This window comes from Silurus aristotelis (assembly GCF_946808225.1).
Source record: "Silurus aristotelis genome assembly, chromosome: 9".
Taxonomy (NCBI): Eukaryota; Metazoa; Chordata; class Actinopteri; order Siluriformes; family Siluridae; genus Silurus; species Silurus aristotelis.
Window position 1 is genome coordinate 2,695,565 of NC_139582.1, and position 20,693 is coordinate 2,716,257.

General features: G+C 39.8%; 1 protein-coding gene across 10 annotated transcripts in view; it reads right to left on the reverse strand.

Annotated features, from left to right (window-relative positions):
- tcf12 (transcription factor 12) overlaps window positions 1-18,384 on the reverse strand; it is a 110,247-nt gene extending 91,863 nt beyond the window's left edge. For 4 of the 10 annotated variants that reach the window (XR_014534956.1, XR_014534957.1, XM_083549954.1 and 1 more), the window contains exons 1-3: window positions 18,043-18,384; window positions 16,713-16,803; window positions 15,694-15,766 (exon numbers count right to left, since the gene is read on the reverse strand). Coding sequence is in view for 8 of the 10 variants with exons in the window: in XM_083549954.1 (XP_083406080.1) it covers window positions 15,694-15,766; window positions 16,713-16,784 (145 nt within the window). In the remaining 2 variants the exon portion in view is untranslated. Of the gene's footprint in view, window positions 1-15,693; window positions 15,767-16,712; window positions 16,804-17,048 lie in introns of all 10 variants that reach the window. The other 6 variants (XM_083549953.1, XM_083549951.1, XM_083549955.1 and 3 more) reach the window with 6 other exon arrangements.
- Window positions 18,385-20,693: the final 2,309 nt, after the last annotated feature.

A 20,693-nucleotide genomic window follows, 5' to 3' on the forward strand; every position in this document is an offset into this window, starting at 1 on the left:
CCAGGCTGCTAGTAAAGGTGGGGAGACCAGGAGTGCAGAGTCAGCGTTCACATTCATTGATATTGATAGGGTTGAAGCTCTATAGCAGGAGATCTTCCACTCCAACGCATGGAAACCATGGAAATGGAACAGGTTTGTGTCTCCAAGTTCAACTGAAGGGAAAATTTCATGCTACCGGATGTAACCAGTGGTTCAGTGGTTATGGCATTGGACTTTGGATCGGAAGGTCACTGTTTCAAATCCCAGCACGGCCACTGCTGGGCCCTTGAGAGAGGCCCTTAACCCTATAATCGCTCAATTGTAAGTTTCTCTGGAAAAGCGTGTTGCCAAACGCCATCAATGTAAAAAAAAATAAAATAAAAATATGGCTGAAACAAAAAGGCACAACGTTCACGGTATAAAAACCATCTTATCGCTAAATATCCAGAGTGAAACAGCTCTCCTGCATCCTCCGCAGCACGTTCCTCCGGCGTTAGCATTGTGATCTGTGCAACAACAACATTCCTTAACGATTTGCTAACGACCCCGAGAGCGGCGGTCTCCATCCCGTGACCTCGCAAACAGCCGAGCGAACCAAAAGGCTTGACATTTAGATGATGAGATCTAAAAATAAAACTCAAAGCCATTATGACAAAGGGGTCACCCGCAAAAATAAACACTCACGCAAACACACAGGGATTACTGTAATCTAAAAGGGTGCGTGCGTGAGTGTGTGTGTGTGTGAAAGAGTGTGTGTAGGGGAAGCAGTGGAGCATTAAAGTGCGTCATGAAAAAGAAAGAAAGAAAGAAAGAGAAGAGAGTGTAATGTGCAGGATGGTAAGGGTTTGATGAAGCGCGGTGGTGGTAGCTGGGGAGTTTGTCATGTCTATAACATCGCCTTCATCAGGACAGACTCCAGCCATCCGAACCTCCTCTACGGAACACACACACCTCTCTCTCTTTCACACACACACACACACACACACACACACACACACACACACACACACACACACACACACACACACATCCAACCCAATCCCACTACAAGTTACAGAGGTCAGGAAAGATTCATGAAAGTGGATGAGGATTCAAAAAGGAAAAAAAAACAACATCTAAAAGCAGCACAGGCTTATTTTCCTATGCAAAAAAAAATCTCATTTTCAGGAAAGTCTTTCATCATATGTACCAAAAACACAACACACGTGAAATACACGTGACCGGTCCAGGATCGGCGAGCAAACATCACAGAACATCATACACTCGGAAATCTTGTGAATATTATTAGCAGTGATTCATGGGATTACTTTATACGCTGACTGCACACCTATTGCATGACAGCTTCCAAAACACTACACACACCTACACAACACCCCCCCGTCCCAACACCCCCCGCCCGCCCCCGACGCATGCACCAGTAAACAGTGACTCAGTAAGCATTGCTTTTAATCAGATGTTTTGAAACTTTCAGCTGGACCCCTCTAACATCCACAGAGCACAGGGTTTTACAGGAACGTCATTCAACCGTAAAATGTACTCGTTCTTTTAACTCTTTACTTCAAATAATGATTCATAAATAACCGATCATCAATTTATCAAATTATTACTTATCTAGAATTAATTGGACATTATGTTTAGAAGCCTTGGGGTTTTGAAGGTTGATAAGAAATAATTAAACCGGTCCAACACGTATGAGGATCAATTTTAAAAAGGGGACATTTGATGTCTAGAACTTTAGAAAAACAACCAACCAACCAACCAACCAATGATCTAAAGATCTAAAATCTTTCAAAGCCTTTGTTTTTTGGAAGTTGAAAGGAAAGTGAAAATGGTCCAATACCTATGAGAATGTGGGAAAAGTGGGAATTGTGATGTCTGAAACTTTAGAACTAAAAAAAAAATTAATCACTCAATCAATCAATTATCCAGAGATAATCAGACATTATGTTTAGAAGCCTCATCGTTTTTGAGGTTTAGAGCAAACAAGTCCAATACGTATGAGGATAAATTAAAAAACGATAAATCGTAATGTCCTGAACTTTAGGAGAAAAAATAAAATCAATTAATTAATTTAATTATTTTTAGATAATTAATTAATTAATTAATTAATTAATTATCTAAAAATAACTGGACATTATGTTTAGAAGCTTTATTGTTTTTAAGGTTGAGAGAAAACCAAAAACTAGTCTTATACCTATTGTAAACTTGAGGGGAAACCAGTCAATCAATCAATTAATCAATCAATTACCTACATTAATTAGATATCTTTAAAGATGAAATAATTAAACTAGTTTATGAGGATAACTGAAAATTGGAAAATTGTAATGTACAGCAATTTAGTGGAAAACTAAACAATAGACCAATCAATAATTTAGTTATCTAAAAATGATTGGACATTAGCTTTAAAAGCCTTTTTTTCGGTTTAGAGAAAATTATTAGACCTAATAAATATGTAGAAGGATAACGCCAGGAAGGAGAAACAATAAAAATAAACAATCACTCAATCAATTAATGAATTCCCTAATGAGACATTACCTTTCTAAAGTCAATAATTAAACTAGTCTAATGTTTAAGAATGTTAAGGAAAAAGTGTAATGTCCAGAACTTTATAGTAAAAAAAATATATATATATCAATCAATCATTCAATTAATTAATTAAGATAATTTGACATGACCTTTAGAAGGCTTGTAGTTTTTGAGGCTGAGAGGAAACCAAAAACTAGTGTTATATGTATGAGGAAAACTCAAAACTGGGATATTGCAATGTCCAGAACTTTAGAGGAAAAATTAATCAATCAATCAATAAATCAACTTTACAAACCTTAGTGTTTTGGAGGTTGTAAGGAAACAAACTGAATAGTCCAATACCCTTAAGGGGGATTTGTGATTTCCAGAACATTAGGGGGGGGAAAAAAAACAATCAATCAGTCAATCAATCATTCAGAGAGGTTGTTGGTTCTTCTTCATAAGTTTCCAAAACCCTGAACCACTGCGATTGTTCAATAAGGACATTTTTGGAATCACAGATCTTCCATGGAGAAAGTGTTTTTGATCGAGTTCCTCATAAGACACGATAAAAATCATAAGACGATTTAAAAATAAAACTCTACTCTGCATAAACAATCATTTCAACATGCATTCAATTAAAGAAAGAGAAAAGTGTGAAGAAAGAGAGAGAGAGAGAGAGAGAGAGAGAGAGAGAGAGAGAGAGAGAGAGAGAGAGAGAGAGAGACTGCACAGATCTACTCAGTCACCTCATTTCACCAAACATTCCTGCCGAGCAACCACCACATGACCCTTTAAATTCCTGTCAATAACAGGCCCTGGAGTGACTAATGCAGTGTCTTTGAAATAAAAAAATGGCAGAGGTTTTAAAAGTTTCTTTCCCCCCTTCCCCCCACCCCTCTCCTCCTCCTCTCATCCTCCTCTCTCTCTACCCTTTCCTCCCTCTTTTCGGAGCCTTTAAGGGGTCCTGGCAGAGCAGTTCTGCTGGATTTGTCTGGCCATGCCCAGTTCAGACGCATTAATCCCAAACTCTCATTCCCTGCGATTTCCACACTTCCTTCCTGTGCTGCGGCCGCGCCATATGTTCACAATCGCTTACGGGGGAAAGTTGCCTCTTCCTCCAACCTTGAGCTCCATCAGAGGAATGGTGGCACATGGGCCAAATGGATGAGAAATTTATCTACCTCATAAAAAAAAAGGGGGGCTGTGGGCTTGGCGGGGTATACAAGGGATTTTTTTTCGCCATGCTCGAAAAAAAGAAGAAGAAAAAGATGAAGAAGATGAAGAAGAAGAAGAAGAAGAAGGCATAATTCAATTCAGCGCAGCCAGGAATACGATGTCAAATGAAGTGCAGTCATTTCATATCTGATTATAAACGGAAACTCGGCTATCTGTAACCACAAGAACAGCACACCGAGAGGCTTGAATAAAATCAATGCATCCTTTTACTTCATCATGCAAATGACCGAAAACGCGTCTTCTTATGCTTGCAATGTTGCGGCGTTTCTTTTCTTTTTTTTTCTCCTTGTGCATCCAGTACACACTGAAGAAGCACAAAAGGATTACGCTATCACACCCCTGGGTGCTTGCAATCAAGACGCCGTTTATTGCATCAGGAGGATTTATTTTTACTGAGCTGCTCATTAGCGGGGTTTAATCAGAGCTGCGTCTTTATGACTGCTCCGACGCTGGGATCGCGTCTCATCGCGTCGCTCATCAGCCGGGGCCTCGCCGCAACCGCAAACAAATCCGCTCGCGCCGAGAGCTCTCCGTCTCCTCCCCTGACACCGAGACGAGGCAGCGCATATCAATGGAGCGTACACAAATACGGAAACGCCGTATGTACACGTGTGTATTTATGCCATTTACATAATCGCATGGAGCACATCCAACCCTACCCGTACGCATCCACGCGCTCTAAATTCGCAAATGCTGCATTTCTAAAGCAAGTGCTGACCAAAAAAAAAAAAAAAAAGCTCTGAGTTTTTCCACCCAGAGTGGATGAGCCAGCAGGAGGGCAGCCTGGACGTCATCGTCCTCTGCCTCCCACTGCACTGCATGCTGGATCAGTTGAGTGTCCTGTTGGGCCTGGCACACAGCAGAGCCAAGTGGGCATCAGAGGCTTTGCCCTGTCCAATCTTCTTAAACATGAAAGTTTCTTTAGAAGATAGATAGATAGATAGATAGATAGATAGATAGATAGATAGATAGATAGATAGATAGATAGATAGATAGATAGATAGATAGATAGATAGATAGATAGATAGATAGATAGACAGACAGACAGACAGACAGACAGACAGACAGACAGACAGACAGACAGACAGACAGACAGACAGACAGACAGACAGACAGACAGACAGACAGACAGACAGAGCGCACATTTCACGAGCGCACATTTCACCGTTTTTATAACAAATATAAATAAAGATAAAAGAGACGGAAATCAACCCAACACAACACACATTTATTCATAACTTACTTTCTTTACTCGGATATAAACTTTCTTTCGGCTTCTCCCGTTAGGGGGCGCCACAGCGGATCCTCCGCACGTTTGATTTGGCACGTTTTACGCTGGATGCCCTTCCTAACGCAACCCTCCCCAATTTATACGGGCTTGGGACCGGCACTAAGAGTGGCTGGGGATGGTTCCCTTTCTTTACTCGGATATAAAATAAATAAATAAATAAATAAATAAACAAATTTTTAAAATCACTAAACATTTGTTTTACCGATGCACAAAGTCTCAAATCGAGCACCAGAATCCACCTTGACGCACGCATCCGGCAATTAAAACTGTCCGTGTGGAAACACTGCAAAAGGTTTCATTTGGTGTCCTGAAGATTTATGTCATTTAAAACACCATAATTACATTAAAACATTTACAAGAATATTTTGTCTTTATGCTCTATGTTGAGTTCGGTTTCATTATTAATTAAGATATTTAAATAACGCATATATAGATAGATATAGATATCATATTGAAAATATGATATGGAATATGAAATATGCCACCGAAAATATATTATTATTTTTAATAAAAGGAAACACTCCGACAGGCCAGTATTAATGATGAAACGAACTGACTGATAGCCAATCGGAGCTTATGACCACTACCCTCAGAGATCCCATCTGTCACATGGAGAGATGAGCCAAGATGACACACACTGAATAACACACGCTAGCTTTATATCGATTAACTCTCTCTGGCCCTTAGTGCTGGAGAACACACTGAGGCCTTACTGCTTCATGGCTTAAATACTGCCAAGAACATTTTCCTCGTAGTCCTTTGAGAAACATGTTCTACCAGATACAGTCAAGCGCTGTGTGCATCATCGTCAACCAACATCAAGCTCCATCGGGTAGATGACAATTTTATCCAATTTGTGTATACAATCTACTGAATGAAGAAATATTATGTAGAACATGTGTAAGAAAGGAATCAGATATTATGTACAAGAACATGTGTAGTGAAATACAAGCAAGATGCATCAGCTTGTAATATATGTCAGTGGCATATATTCATAATGCATACTCACATAATTTGCAGCGCCCCTCAGAGGCTGTAATCCAGTGGTACCGCTCGTATTCGCTGGTCTAGAAGTGGAGAACAAACACTTTCCCGGGCTAGCTAGCTAGCTTCGGGGTTGTCCGACCTCCTCACCATGTCTAACTTTTCTTGAATACGGATTTTTAAGTATGTCCGAGACCAAATCAATTTCTCTTCCTCAGTCAGCCATTGCAGCCGTAAAAAATTCTAACTCCGATGTATTAACGTGTGCAGAGCTACACACGTGTTTTGTTTCACAACAGTTTCCCTCTGACCCACCAATCAGAGATCGGAGAAATGCTGACGCTATTCTGGGCCAGCGAGCTGCCCTGTGAGGAGAATCTGAAATCTGATGGTTAAAGAAACAGACCCATTGCTAATAAAGTCTAAGGTACGTCGGCCAGCAGTACTGATTCTAAAGGCTCTGAAATCTGATCGGACCAAAAAATCTAACATCCAGATACACGTACTGGAAGCAGTGCAGCCGAGAGAAACGCCACGAAATGAGGAGAATAAAGTGTTGGGATTAAATTAATACAATTACATGAAAGAAATATTTAAATTTAGGTAGTAAATGTAGGTCAGTGCTTCTGATTGTGTTTAGGCCAGCGGAGAAGGCTTTGATGGCCCTGATGGCCCACCATTTTTATATATAAAAAATGTGTCTTCAATATTCTAAAAATTGTGTGTGTGTGTATATATATATATATATATATATATATATATATATATATATATATATATATATATATATATATATACACACACACACACACACACACACACACACACACACTTTTTATATATATATTACAAGCTTATGCATCTTGTATGTATTTCACTACACATAATATCCGATTCCTTTCTTACACATGTTCCATGTAATATTCCTTAATTCACATCTATCTACACACACACACACACACACACACACACACACACACACACACACACACACACACACACACACACACACACACACACGATTTGTTTCCTCGCTACAGGAATAACACTGAAGTTGAATGCTTCAATAAGGCTTTACCCAGACCCCATCGTCTTTAATTTATTATTTTAAATCCTTGAAAGGACAAATTAAAACAGGAACAAATCAGTGCTCCACACTAATCCTCAAGTCTTTTTCAAGAGAAGAGATTTGAACTTGAATTTGATTGGTATTTCGTGCTGCTGCGGAGAGGAGCGAGGAGGGGGAAAATTGTTTTCTGAACCTACAAATACCAAACCAAGTTAAGTGCAAATGCACTGCAGGGAAAATCTATACATAGGAGCGGCTGAGTCGGCCACTGCTGCGGATTAGCGCTCGCACCACAATGGCTTCTCCTCATCAGCATTTTCTGTATCTAAAATGGAAATCCTGATAAAAGTATCAGGCTTCGGGTCACGCTCTGAGCCGCACTCGGGCGGCCCGGCGGCGCTGCTTACTGGCTTACTGAGTGTTTATGCGTGTGTGTGCAAGCGAGCACGAGTGTGTGAGAGAGACACCATCACTTCGAGCATGGTTTCTTTAACCAGGACAAACCGTGCTTATTGCCTGAGTGCGAGTCCGCGCGGCATGCCATCTCACCCTGGGCCTCTTCAGCACCTGCGCGGCCTGGCCGATGTCTTATCGCTCCACAGCGGGGAAACTTTTTTTCCGGCGACGAAACACAAACAGGCGAGCTGGCCGAGAGGCCCGCTTAATAAACTCGGATGATGAGAGGTAGCTTCAGAGTGCCAGTAAAACCTCCCACAAACACGGCACCCACACAAAGGCCAATGCACTCACTAAGCACACAATACGATACCAGCGCACTCTGACATTCGCAACACAATGTTTAGGATTACACACAGGGATGGGCATTTACAAACCTGATACCAGGAGACCAGGATATCGCCGGGAGAAACAAATGAAGGGAAACAAAGGATTTTATTATTGACAACGTCTTAGAGTAAACCTCACATGGGTCAACGGCTTTTATTTCTGTTATACAGTTAACTACCTGTGCCTTATATGACGTTTGCACTTAATTACTGTGTAGAGGTGTAACGTACACGGATTCGTACCAAACGGGGTTTTCGTTTTGATGCACACGTGTACCGAATGCAATGCTTTTTACGTGCGGAACATAGCTGTAATGTGAGTTCCCTCAGGAATGTATTAAGTGGCGCACCGCGAGTTTGTTTATTCTCCGCCTCGCACTTTAAGTGGTTATACTTTTAAATTATTGCATACACAACAACGCTAGGGGTATAAAAAAGAAACTAGAGTTAGCGCAGTGTCACTGTGGCTATTTGCTCCGTACCGGAAATAAAATTTTCAGAGTCTGATTCCTATTAAAAGTGGAAAATCCTGACAACTTCACATATCGAGGTAGTGGAAGAACGAAGGATGGAAGGAATGAAGACATTTGTTAAAATATACTGAAATAAGTCGAACAGTTAAGTAGATCATATCTTAACACACACACACACACACACACACACACATCTGTTGATGTTCACAAATGTTAATAATAATAAACTGCGTTAATAAAACCGTCAAGCAGTTTCATGGTTTGCATTTTTCCCCCCCTAAATGTACGGAACTGAACCGAGCCGTGACTTTAAACCTATAGTACGTAAGGCTCGTTTTTTGTGTACGGTTGCACCAATATAACCGTGTTCCTGCATCTCTGACATAAACCTGTACCTACAATCACCCACGAGTGAAACAGGTTTGGTCTGAAGATCTGCACATACAAACGAAACGAAATCTGCTTGGGGCAGGAGGCAGCACAGGAAAATCTGAATATTATCAAACAAACACTTTCAAAATGACTCGCTGTTAGAGACGTAAAGAAACTTTGAGTAACGATGTGAAGGACAAAGCCGAGCCTCTGCCTTGTGTCCCTCTTTGAATCTCGCCCTCAAGTGTTTCTGCGGGAAGACCAACATCCGCTCTGTGAGGGACAGTTCGGGGAAAAGAAGTGACTTTCCAATTCAGAATCAGAACCAGCTTCAGTGGTCAAGAATGCGAGCATACAAGGAATATTTGTTTGGTTTAGAGCAAACCATCAGCGCATGTTTATTATACAGGACCAAACAAGACAAAGACTAATACAACTGCAAGACCAAGCAGAGAAAACACGCCTGGAACTGCAGCAACTGTCCATGTCATCTGCACCCAAACTTTTTCCTGAGAAAGTCACATGATGACTACCAGTATTATTGTGGAAATATGATTATGATTTTAAATATATTTATTACGCCTCCTAATACTAGATTAGTTGTACAGACTGTACAGACAAATGTATAAGCATTATTATTTTAAAAGAAATATATAGTCAATACGACCAAAATTAATTTTTTTTGCTTATTCATTGCTAGTGCAATCAAAACATTTACTTGTGCTTATGGTTGGGTGAATCTAATAAATAATTAGTCTACGTTAATAACTAGAGGTTGACCGTTAGTGGATTTTACGGATAGCCAGGTTGGATCGAACTTGGCGATAACGGATTAATGAACTGATAGCTTTTTTAAATGCATACTGGATAAAAAACAAACATACGTATCATTCCATGTAAAATAGTAACTTTATTTAAAAAAAAAAAATCATGAATATGTAAATATATTCATTAATAAATAGATTTGTATATTTCATAAATTAAAAATAATAAATGTAGTGCACTCCGTGCAGCGCGCAGTCTCACTTGTAAAAACAAACCGCGCGTAGAGTCAGTGATTCGCCTCTAGAGGCCGCTCTCGTAATGACAGCAGACCGGAAGCAAGAAAAATTTTCGGTATGGATTTTTTCCCGATAACTGACAGTTTCATCGATTCTATCGGTGCCTTGACCTCTATAAATAATTCAGGAACATTTTAGGTTAAAAGCCATACTTTGTTATTGTAAAATACAGATAATATATAAATCATATTTTCTAAATATGTCTCTAGGCATTGTTCAGAGGGCCGTTCGGGCCGTAGATTGGGGACCCCTGGTCCAGATAGTTAAAGAATATTTAACATAGGTTTGATCCTGCACATATGTACTGTCTTACACCAAAATCCCGACTCGTATCCATGCCTGAATGCGTGTTGAATGCATGTTGAACTCGGTCGCTCTACATCTTATTTAATACTGATTTGTGTGTTCTGCCTGTCTGAGGTTACAGAGGTCCTACATCAGAGTATCTTCATTTCCCAGAGGAGAATCCTACAACAAAACATACCCTCCCAGTGCCGACCCCGAGACCTCATTCTCGCACGAGGGCTGCGAGTCATTTAAAGAGGACAGAAATCTTCACTGATCTGACTCACATTAACAATAATCTGTAGCGGGGAGGGGGAACTACTGCTAGCCGGCAAGATGTTACGCGAGCGTCTACGCCGAAAGCGTTCGGAGCCCTGTTCCTGGGCGAGTGCTCTCAAATTCAATTCAGAGCTATGATTTAAGCTCACGGGAGCTTAATCTTGTTTCCACATACAGAGGGACTTATGGGTCAGACTTGTAATGAAATTGGAATGCGCCAAGCGGTCCATCTCTCGTAAAAAGTGAAACGATCTGGCCTCTGTAACGTCCCTGTGCCTTTCGAGTATCGAGCTGTTTGGCAAAAAAAAAAAAAAAAAAGTCGCACCGGCACTAAAACTAAACGGGATCTTTTTTTTTTCCGCGTTCGCTGCTGACTCGAACGAAGTCGGAATGGGCCCCGTGAGCAGTCCATTACATCGGTTAATGTAAAGGAGCTCGCATCTGCTGTGAAGTGAAAGGCTGTCGTTAAAGACGTGCTGCTGAGGCCCACATCATCGGCGGAGCTCTGATTATCGCATGTCCCGAGGCTGTTGGCTCGTGGATACAAAACAGGGATCTGAAGCTTCAGCAGAGCATGGGAGGAAACTTCTATCTTTGTCTGGCTCAGGTTTTATCTTCCCCTCCCCCAAAAGGAAACGGCTTTGACGGCTCATCAAGCGTGGCAATGGTGAACTTAAACGCCGCTTGAGATTATTACTCAGGCACTTACTATTGATATCACTTTTATTTCGTATTTCCTGATCATGGCTACTTGGTTGTATTAAAAACACACACTTAGAATTGTTTCCCCCTCTATGGCTCCACACCTGAACACCCTCCTGTCTCAGTGCTCCAGATTTCTGTGAATTGGTGTGTCGGGGGACCAGACGGAGGAAGTCGACAGCATCTCAGGAAGAACATGACGAGACCAAACGTATTCACGCAGGAGAACGAAAAGAAAACAGACAAACTAATTGGCATGAAAACATTTTAAAACCCATTGTCATTGAAGTGTCCTGCTTTTTTATTTACAAGTCTATTGTGTAAGCGTGGAAGGTGATGCGGGGTCAAATACATCAAAGCGCATCAATCGCTATGGCGACCCGAAAATCTTCGCAGGCGATCTGGCGACGCGGAAAAAACGTCTCGGTCAGTCAGAAGGACGAAGCCACGAGTCGGATATTTCGACCGACGTCTCGCGGAGGTCACGACTGCATCTCACGACTTTCTGACCGAACCGCTTCTCAATAAGGTGAAAAGTCTTTTCCCAAGAACGCGACGATCATTTCTGTAGAATCGTCAACTGAAATAACTATGAATTTCCACGCCAAGTTTCCAACGAACTCCATTACACAAACTTTAATAGAAGCGACAAAATTCGAGATGTGAAAGCAGAGAAATGTAGAAACTAACTGAGGGTCTCGAGAGACGACGGTTTCCGGAGCTTTTAAAAAAAAAAAAAAAAAAAAAAAAAAAAAGATCAGGGTTGGTTTTAATAACAGAAACTGCAGAAAGGAACAGTCTTACACGCTGGAAATCTTCAGAAATAATAATCCGCTCTGTTCGGCAAGAATCCATTCCAAAATAAATGTGTGATTAAATGAGAGACTTCGAGAGGCGTTATTTAAAACAGAAAAGGAAAAAGCGTGAAACCTCTGACAAGTCTTTGATGATAAGCTTTTTTGCTCGAGTACAGTTTTTTGTCACCTTTTATATCTCTGCACAGCAAAGCAGTTTTATTTTCATGTGAGAAATCAGCTGAACAAACTTTCAGAAACCGATCCCGAAAAAAAGGCTCAGAAGAAAAGAGTGCTGGGTTCAATGGTGAATACTAATCACTCCTTATTCTTTTCCAATCCCTCATTAATAATTAATCAGAAGACGACTTTCTAATCCCGGGTTGGAAGGAGACGGAGCACCGGTAATATTATATATAATTATATAATATTATATATATAGAGAGAGAAGCATATACACAGCATCCCAACGATTTTGCAAAAGTGACCATAAAATTACTACGTCCTTCTTTTTTTGAACATCTCATTCCACATATAGTTCCTCCATAATAATTATAATAACCTCCACTCTTCTGGTTCCACTAGATGTCGTGGTGATCGGTGTTCATTCAGAAACATCGGGTGTCCCAAAACTTTTGGCCACACTGTGTAATTATACGTAATAAAACGATCAGGGCCGTCAATAATTAACACCTCGAATAACGCGTTCATGCTAATTAATTTTGACGGCACACATTTTATTGCCGTGGGATTAATGCGGCGCTGTGACCATTTTTAATAAAAAATATAAATAAATGTAAAAAAGAGGCGACATTAAAACCTGCAGCGCGACACACGTTTATTCACGACGTCCTTTCTTTTCTCAAAAAAAATAAATAAATAAATAAATAAATGAATCGAGCACCAAAATTCGCCATGACGCACGCATCCGGCAATTAAAACCGTCCGTGTGGAAACATAAGTTCCGTTTAGTGTCCTGATGATTCACGCCATTTAAAACAACATAAATACTTTAAAACATTTACAAGAATATTTTGTCTTCGTGCTCTACGTTGAGTTAATAATAAACATACATTTGCATAAAGCGTCCGTATTTGTCCGTGCGCATGTTGATTATTGTTGAGTATTATTGCGCACGAGAGGCGACCAGGTCACATGACTCTCACTCACGTCAATCGTCAATCACAAATAAATAATCAATAAATAAAAAATGCGTCTCATTTATTCATCAGAGACTGAAGACAAAACAGACGAAAGCATTTTTTTTTTTTTGCTCTAGCGCCCTAGTTTATAAATCAGACACGTCATTCTGGTTGCCATTTGGGTCATTAACGTGCCACACGTGATTTGGAAGAACAGCAAAAGTTCGGTGCTGCACACTAAACAACAGGGACTAATGGGCCAAAAGTATTGGGACAACCGACTTTTACACCCACAGGTGGTTTTCAACTGTGTTCCCAAAACTTGGAATTCAATTCTTGGTAGCAAGAACCTGTTCCAGCAAGACAATACCCCTGTGCACCAAGCCAACTCCATGAAGATTTACTTTTCATCTGAACAACGCTGCATTCCAGGCCTCCTCACATCTCCTACATCGCTACCTGACTTTAGTACTTTAGTACCACCTGTAGATGACTGGACACAATTCACCACAAAATCTAGTGGAACATCTTCCCAGAAGAGTGGAGCTTATTATAATAATAGGGACTACACATGGAATGGGACATTAAAAAAAAAAAAAGAAGGACATACCGATTTTATAGTCAGGTTTGTCCACATAGTCTTTTTTATTCAAGTCTATTTTTTAATTTCACAATATTGGTTAATAGTGTTAATAGTGATATTGATGGTTGTTGGATTGTATTTATGTTTGAATGGAGAAAATGGATATGAGTTAGTTAATAGGAAATCATTTGGAGTTCATGCCAATGCTAGAAACTAAGGATATGCTATATTATCTTATGGTAGTCTCGCTGTAATAATTGGTAAGTGGTAAAGAATTTAAATGAATAAACAATAATAAAATAAATAAAAATGTGGGTGTCCACAAACTTTTGACCAAATTCTTATGACACTACTGAATAAAAGGATGGTTTATTACTAACTAATACGAACTCATATCGTTGTCCTTGTGTCTGTGTAAAAAGTCTGACTAATGACCCAAGATGCTAAATTCATGAAGCACTATAGAGATTTGTAGAGATTTTTTCGGGATAAATTGGGAATAATGTGCAATGAAGCGCATTTGCAGGTGCTGCGATTTCTACCGACTTCTTCGAGCCTGGAGGCATCTGTGTGACCTTCAAGACTTTCTGAACTTGTGCTTTAAATCGGACTACATATATAAATAAAAAAGGTACAAACCAAAAGACTTTGCTTAGAAAACGCTTTTTAAACGCCTTCGTACAAACTCGTATTCTTTCGAACTGAAGGGGAAAAACCCCCGCCGGAGCTTCAAGACTTCAGTATTTATTCTAAAAATATGTGAAGAGTCATTATTTTAGACTGTGCACTGATACTGAACTCCAGACGATTTGCAGCGGCGTAATATTGGGGACTGCTTATTTATATTAATTTGAATTATTTCTTTTTACCGAATTAAAAAACGTTAGATCTAACGAGCGTGACAGGAAACCGCAAATGTGTAAAAACGTGTGAATAAAAACGTGACGATCTCCAGAAATAACGTTTGTCTCTTCAGATATGAGTAAAGTGGATTTTTTTTACTGTTGAATATTATGCAAGCAAAATAAGACAGTCTCGGGTATATATATTACACAAACACACACACACACACACACACACACACACACACATATATATATATACATACATACATACATACACAGTATCTCACGAAAGTAAGTACACCCCTCACATTTCAGCAGCTATTTTCGTTTTTCTCAAGATATGGACAATTCTATAGAAATGAAACGGATATATATGTTCATGTTCAGTGTAGCAGTACAGATTTGCTGTCCTCTAAAATTAACTCGACATGCAGCCATTATTGTCTAAATACCTGGCAACAAAAGTGAGTACACCCTCAGTGATTACAGTGTACGTGTGTAACCCTGCAAAGCCACACGTCCTGTACATCTTGTATTAGAGCAGTTCAAATCGGGTGCTTAGAGTCCAATTCTCTCACACTGACCACTGGATGGTCGACACGGCACCTCATGGTAAAGAGGTTTTGAGTATTAGAATTGTTGCTCTCCACAAAGATGAAGATCGGTATCACCCTAAAACTGAGTTACAGTACAGTGTTCAGGGTCATACAGAGGTTTTCCAAGACGGGTTCCACTCAGAAAAGGCCTCGCAAGGGTCCATCAAAGAAGTCGAGTCCTGGTGCTGTGCGTCAGGTGCAGAAGCTGCTTCAGAAAACAGACGCATGAGTTCTGCTAATTCGAACGCTTACATTACAGCCTGGGACTAAAAGCAGGTAAAGTCATTTTCTCTCCAATTAATAAAATCACACCAAAAAAAAGTGCTGCGACTTTACAGCTTTCACGACTTATTTATTCATACATACATATATACACACACACACACACACACACACACACACACAGTTCAGTGATGGTCCCAGGTGAAGCTTGAAATAAATGGTGTTCTCCATGCTGCAATGCACCTCCCCAAACACACACACACACACACACACACACACACACATACACACACACACCATGGACCTGCACTGGCTCCTCATTAATCTTAACCCGCTAAAATCCGAAACACCTTCATCTGCATCTGGAATCGATCAGGAGTACCGACGCCAATCAAACCGTACTGAAACGCACCTTACCGCAAACCAGCACGTGAATCGGCTGAGCCAGGCACGCTCTCGTTAAACATAATCATCTGAAAGGATGTACCTGGTGCACTGAACTGGCTGCTCCCGAGAGTCGTAGGCCTGTTTTTCCCACTGCTCACCGGCGGTGAAAACATCTGGAGGAGAAATGAGGGGAAAAAAGCCGATCACATTTTCATACCAGATATTAAATCATTTTGTTAAATAATATCAATAAATAAATAAAGAAATAACCTCTAATGCCACCTTTAATCACCAGAGAGATGGTGATACATGTGTATGTCCTGACACCACATTAATTTAAAATATTGGGAAAATCTCCAGCATTATTTCAGTGTGAAAGCTCTGATGTCAAACTCTTTCTCTCACACATTTCTACCTGATTTTGCTCCTTTACCTCACAGCTGGATTCATGTCCTGATTAAAAGATGTCAGTGTTTACACCCCACTACAACTCATAATCATCAGCTCATTATTTCCTTCTATAAAACTAGAATAAAACTAATCCAGAATAAAACTAACCCAGAATAAAACTAACCCAGAATAAATTAACCCAGAATAAAACTAACCCAGAATAAAGCTAACCAAGAATAAAATTAACTCAAAATAAAATTAACCATTGTTAACTAACACAGACTAAGACTAAACCAGACTATACTAACCCAAAGTAATTAACCCGTACTAAAATAACCCAAAATAAAAATAATCCAGAGTAAAGCTCACAGACTATACTAACCCAGATTAAAACTAACCCAAACTAAAACTAAACCGGAGTAAACAAAACCCAGACTAAATCTAGCCCAAAGTCAACTTAACTAGGCTATACTAACCCAGAGTAAAACTATGCCAGACTAAACTAAGAAGTAACCTAGCCCAGATTATACCGACCCAGGCTAAAATCGAAACCCAGACTAAAACTAAACCAGAGTAAACTAAACCCAGACTGAAATGAAACCAGAGTAAACTAAACCCAGAATGAAACTTAACCAAAGTAATACTAACCCAGTGAAAATGTGAAACAGACCAAACTAACAAAGACTAAACCAAGACTAAACCTAAACCCAGTCTGGGTTTTTGACTTACCGCACTGAAATCCAGCAGGTCACTCAGCTCCTTATCCGTCCCGATAGCGGTAATCCGCTGCTGAGGATTCATCCTGACGATCCTAACGACTCTAACAAACAAACAAACAAATCAATCAATCAATCAATCAGTCGCACCAAATCAATAACACATAAAAACCACAAACACGACTTGAGTTCACATCTGCACTGCTGGCCTCTACACACCCACTCAACCACCACTGAACACACACACACACACACACACACACAAAAAGCACTCCACACACAACTTCTTGTTCTGACAACTTCAAAAACCAACAGACTTTCACACAATACATATACTGATTACTCTTACTGTCTCTCTCGTTGTTACTAAATATTTTACAGAAAAATACAAATTCTGGAAACAGATCAACCCCTATGTCTCCATCAAGCGTCCTCATGCAGGACATCGGAGACAAATCACTGCTCATCATGCAGTGAGGCAGTTTCATTCATACATAAGCAGGACATGGTCAGAAAATTTTCAGGACAGAAATTAGTGTGTGTTTGTCTGTGCGTGTGTGTGTGTGTGTGTGTGTGTTGAGAGGGGAAAATAGACTTAAGTGTCAGAAATATAGGCAAAAATGGCTTACTGTCACAGCCAAGAAATGCATGGACACATTTTATATGTGTGTGTGTGTGTGTGTATGTATATATATATATATATATATATATATGTGTGTGTGTGTGTGTGTGTGTGTGTGTGTGTACACAAGCGCGCGCGCGCGCGCGGAGCATCATGAAGAAAAATATCAAAAGGAAATTAAAAAGGATACAAAGTCGCGAGCGGAGCGCCACAGTGATGAAATGGATACAATGAAAGAAGCCACTCACTGATCCAACTTATTGATCCGCCGACATAAAAAGAGATCAAATAGAGAGAGACGCGATTCGAGCACATTCTCTCATATGATCTCATAACATTTCCTAATATCTGCTAATATCTCCATTATCTCACAGACTTGAGCTACATGAACACAGAGTGGCTTTGGATTTGAGCAAAAGAAAATGCGCTGGTCGCGATTCTCAAAACAATTCTCCGTCAGTCTGGTCGTGCCTCTGTAAATAATACTGTTTATTATTATTATTTAGAAGGAAAAGAATGACAGGAAAAGAAACAGGAAAGTCTGGAGATATCTAACCAAGCTGGAGAAGAAGATGAAGAACATGTTCATGAAGAAAGCAAAGAAAAGCAAAGCGGTCGTTCAGTCGCTTCTCCACCGCCTGCGGAATCTCTTCTGTATCCCAACTTCTTTCAGCCAGTTTCCCGAAGCCCCCTGTGCAAAAACTACAACCATTTTCTTTACCTTTTTCTCTCTCTCTCTCTCTCTCTCGGGTTTAATATCCGACTAGGGGCGGCGGTGGTGTAGCACAGGACTCGTTTCTTGCTTTGACTCGCGTCTCGACCTTAGTGATGTCTCTGTCTGTGCGTGTTTTATTTATTTATTTATTTTTCTCGTGCAAAAAAAAAAAAAAAAAAATCCAAGTTGTGAGTTTCCCTTAGGCAGACATTTTTTGCCTTGGCGATAGCCTAAGCACACCGATGACGTTCAAAAAGTGTATCCCTCCGCCACCGCCGCGGAGGTCGTGATGCGCCCTCGAGTTTGGATCAACCTAAGCACAAGTACATTACAGTACAACACACACACACATACACACACATGCTGGGGCTTTATTGCACAGGTTTTATCTAGATTATAGTGTCTAATCCTCTTTTATACATTTGTTATACCTTTTTCTGTAAACACAGTGTCTTTGTTATTTCATACCTCAACTTTAATCAAATTATACATTTAAGAAATTCCCTAAAAACACAATTATTTCACCCTCGAATTATTTTCAAACACACTAATCATTTGCTTTATTGTATTGTACTGTCATGCGTTAAAAACAGAAAGAAAGAGAGAGAGAGGGGGGGGGAGGAGAGGAAGAGAGAATAAATAAATACAACAATCTTTTTTTTTTATTTATTCTAAACTTTTCAACATTTCCCTTTGTTAAAAAAAAATTAAACTAAGTGCTGTATAACAAACTACATGCTACTATAATATAAAGTATAACAACTAAAAAATAATAATATGCAATATTCATGTATTCTATTCTAAATGGGGGGGGGGGTAGTGTGTTGTTTTATAGGCAAAAGGAACTATTTTTTCTCTTCTGTTTATAGTGGTGAATAATAAATAAATAAATAAATAAATAAATAAATAAATAAATAAATAAATAAATAATAAATCTACAACTCATAGATTAAACAATCTGGACACCGACAAGAAAGTAGGAGAAAAAATGTGTGTGTGTGTGTGTGTGTGTGTGTGTGTGTGTGTGTGTGTGTGTGTGTGTGTGTGTGTGTGTGTGCATTTGAGTTGAGACAAGATGAGATATAACAGTGATATAATACGAGATTGGATCCATCCGAATACATTTCCAATCCAAGATCCGATCTGATCTTCATCTCTGCTCCATAGTGTGAACAAACATCATTCGAATCGATTTGATCCCAAAGTGAATTGACACTTTCTGAGCATCACATTTCTACCAATAGACTTTTTCTATTTGGTTCGACTCACCAGTAAATCCTAATCTCCTGTTAATCCCATTGTTTTCACACTCAGATTTCCGATTTTCTCCAAATTTTATGTATTTTCCGATGTTCTGATGAAGCCACATTGAAATCCATCCCCTGCTTTTTTCTTGAATGAAAGCACAACATAGCGTTGAAAGATCATTCACAGACAATGGATGGAGCTTTTCATGATTTCTTCCGAAACCTCATAGTGCCACCTGTTGGACAAACCGACAGCAGAGTGCAGGTAAATGGAGCAGCAGCTGGAACACAAACAGCTCCTCTACACCATGCTATAACAGGTGAGATCGTTCTACACTTTATGGACAAAAGTTTGTGGACACCTGACCATAAGATTGCTATGTGCTTCTTTTTGAACATCCCATTCAACCTGTGCTGTTATTGTTAGTGTCACTCTTCTGGCAAGATGGTCCACTGAATTTTGTGGAGATTTGTGCTTATCAGGGTGTTAGTAAAAGCAGGTACTGATGCAGGTGAGGAGGTGAGAAAGTCTGGAGTGCAGTCAGTGTTTCACATTCATTGTTCAGTATGGTTGGAGCGCTGTAGCAGGAGATCTTCGGAAAAAGAAAGTTACATTAAAGATTCATCATTTTTGTCTGCAGGAGATTTAACATTGCTAGACATGCTAAAAAATAAAACAGGGGGATGAGAAGACATCAAGCATGGACAGTAGACAAGAGACAGGACAGTAGAGCAGACAGATATGGGGCAGAAGGATAGAAAAATGTGGGATAGACAGATGTTGGTCTGAGGGACAGAGGTAAGAGAAAGCCAGAGGTGAGAATGGTAAGACAGAGAAACAATCAGAATAGAGACAGACGGACAGTGGGACATGAAGTAGAGGGACAGCAAGACATGAGAAAGGAATAAGACATAGATATAGGAAATTTGTGATGTGATGATCTCAAATGTTGAGATATTTCATGAGTTGCTCAGTATAAGATTGTAGAAAGATCATCACTCATAATCACACACTCCAGTGCTCATGTTAGTTCTCACTCTCCAGTGTTCTGCATTGTTTAAAGACTATAATCACACTCTTGATGTCACCCAAATGAGGACAAGGTTCCCCTTTTGAGTCTGGTTTCTCTCAAGGTTTCTTCCTCATAACATCTAAGGGAGTTTTTCCTTTTCACAGTCTCCATGGCTGCTCATCAGGGATAAATACACATCATTCACCTTCACTGTTAAATTCTGTAAAGCTGCTTTGAGACAATGTCTGTTGTGAAAAGCGCAATAGAAATAAACTTGACTTTCTTGTTGAGTTGAGTTGAGTTGAAAAAGAGACGTGAGACAGAGGGACAGTAAAGATGAGATGTTAATTAGAAAACAAAGTGAGGTGGTGCAGGGAGACTTGAGACAGCAGGATGT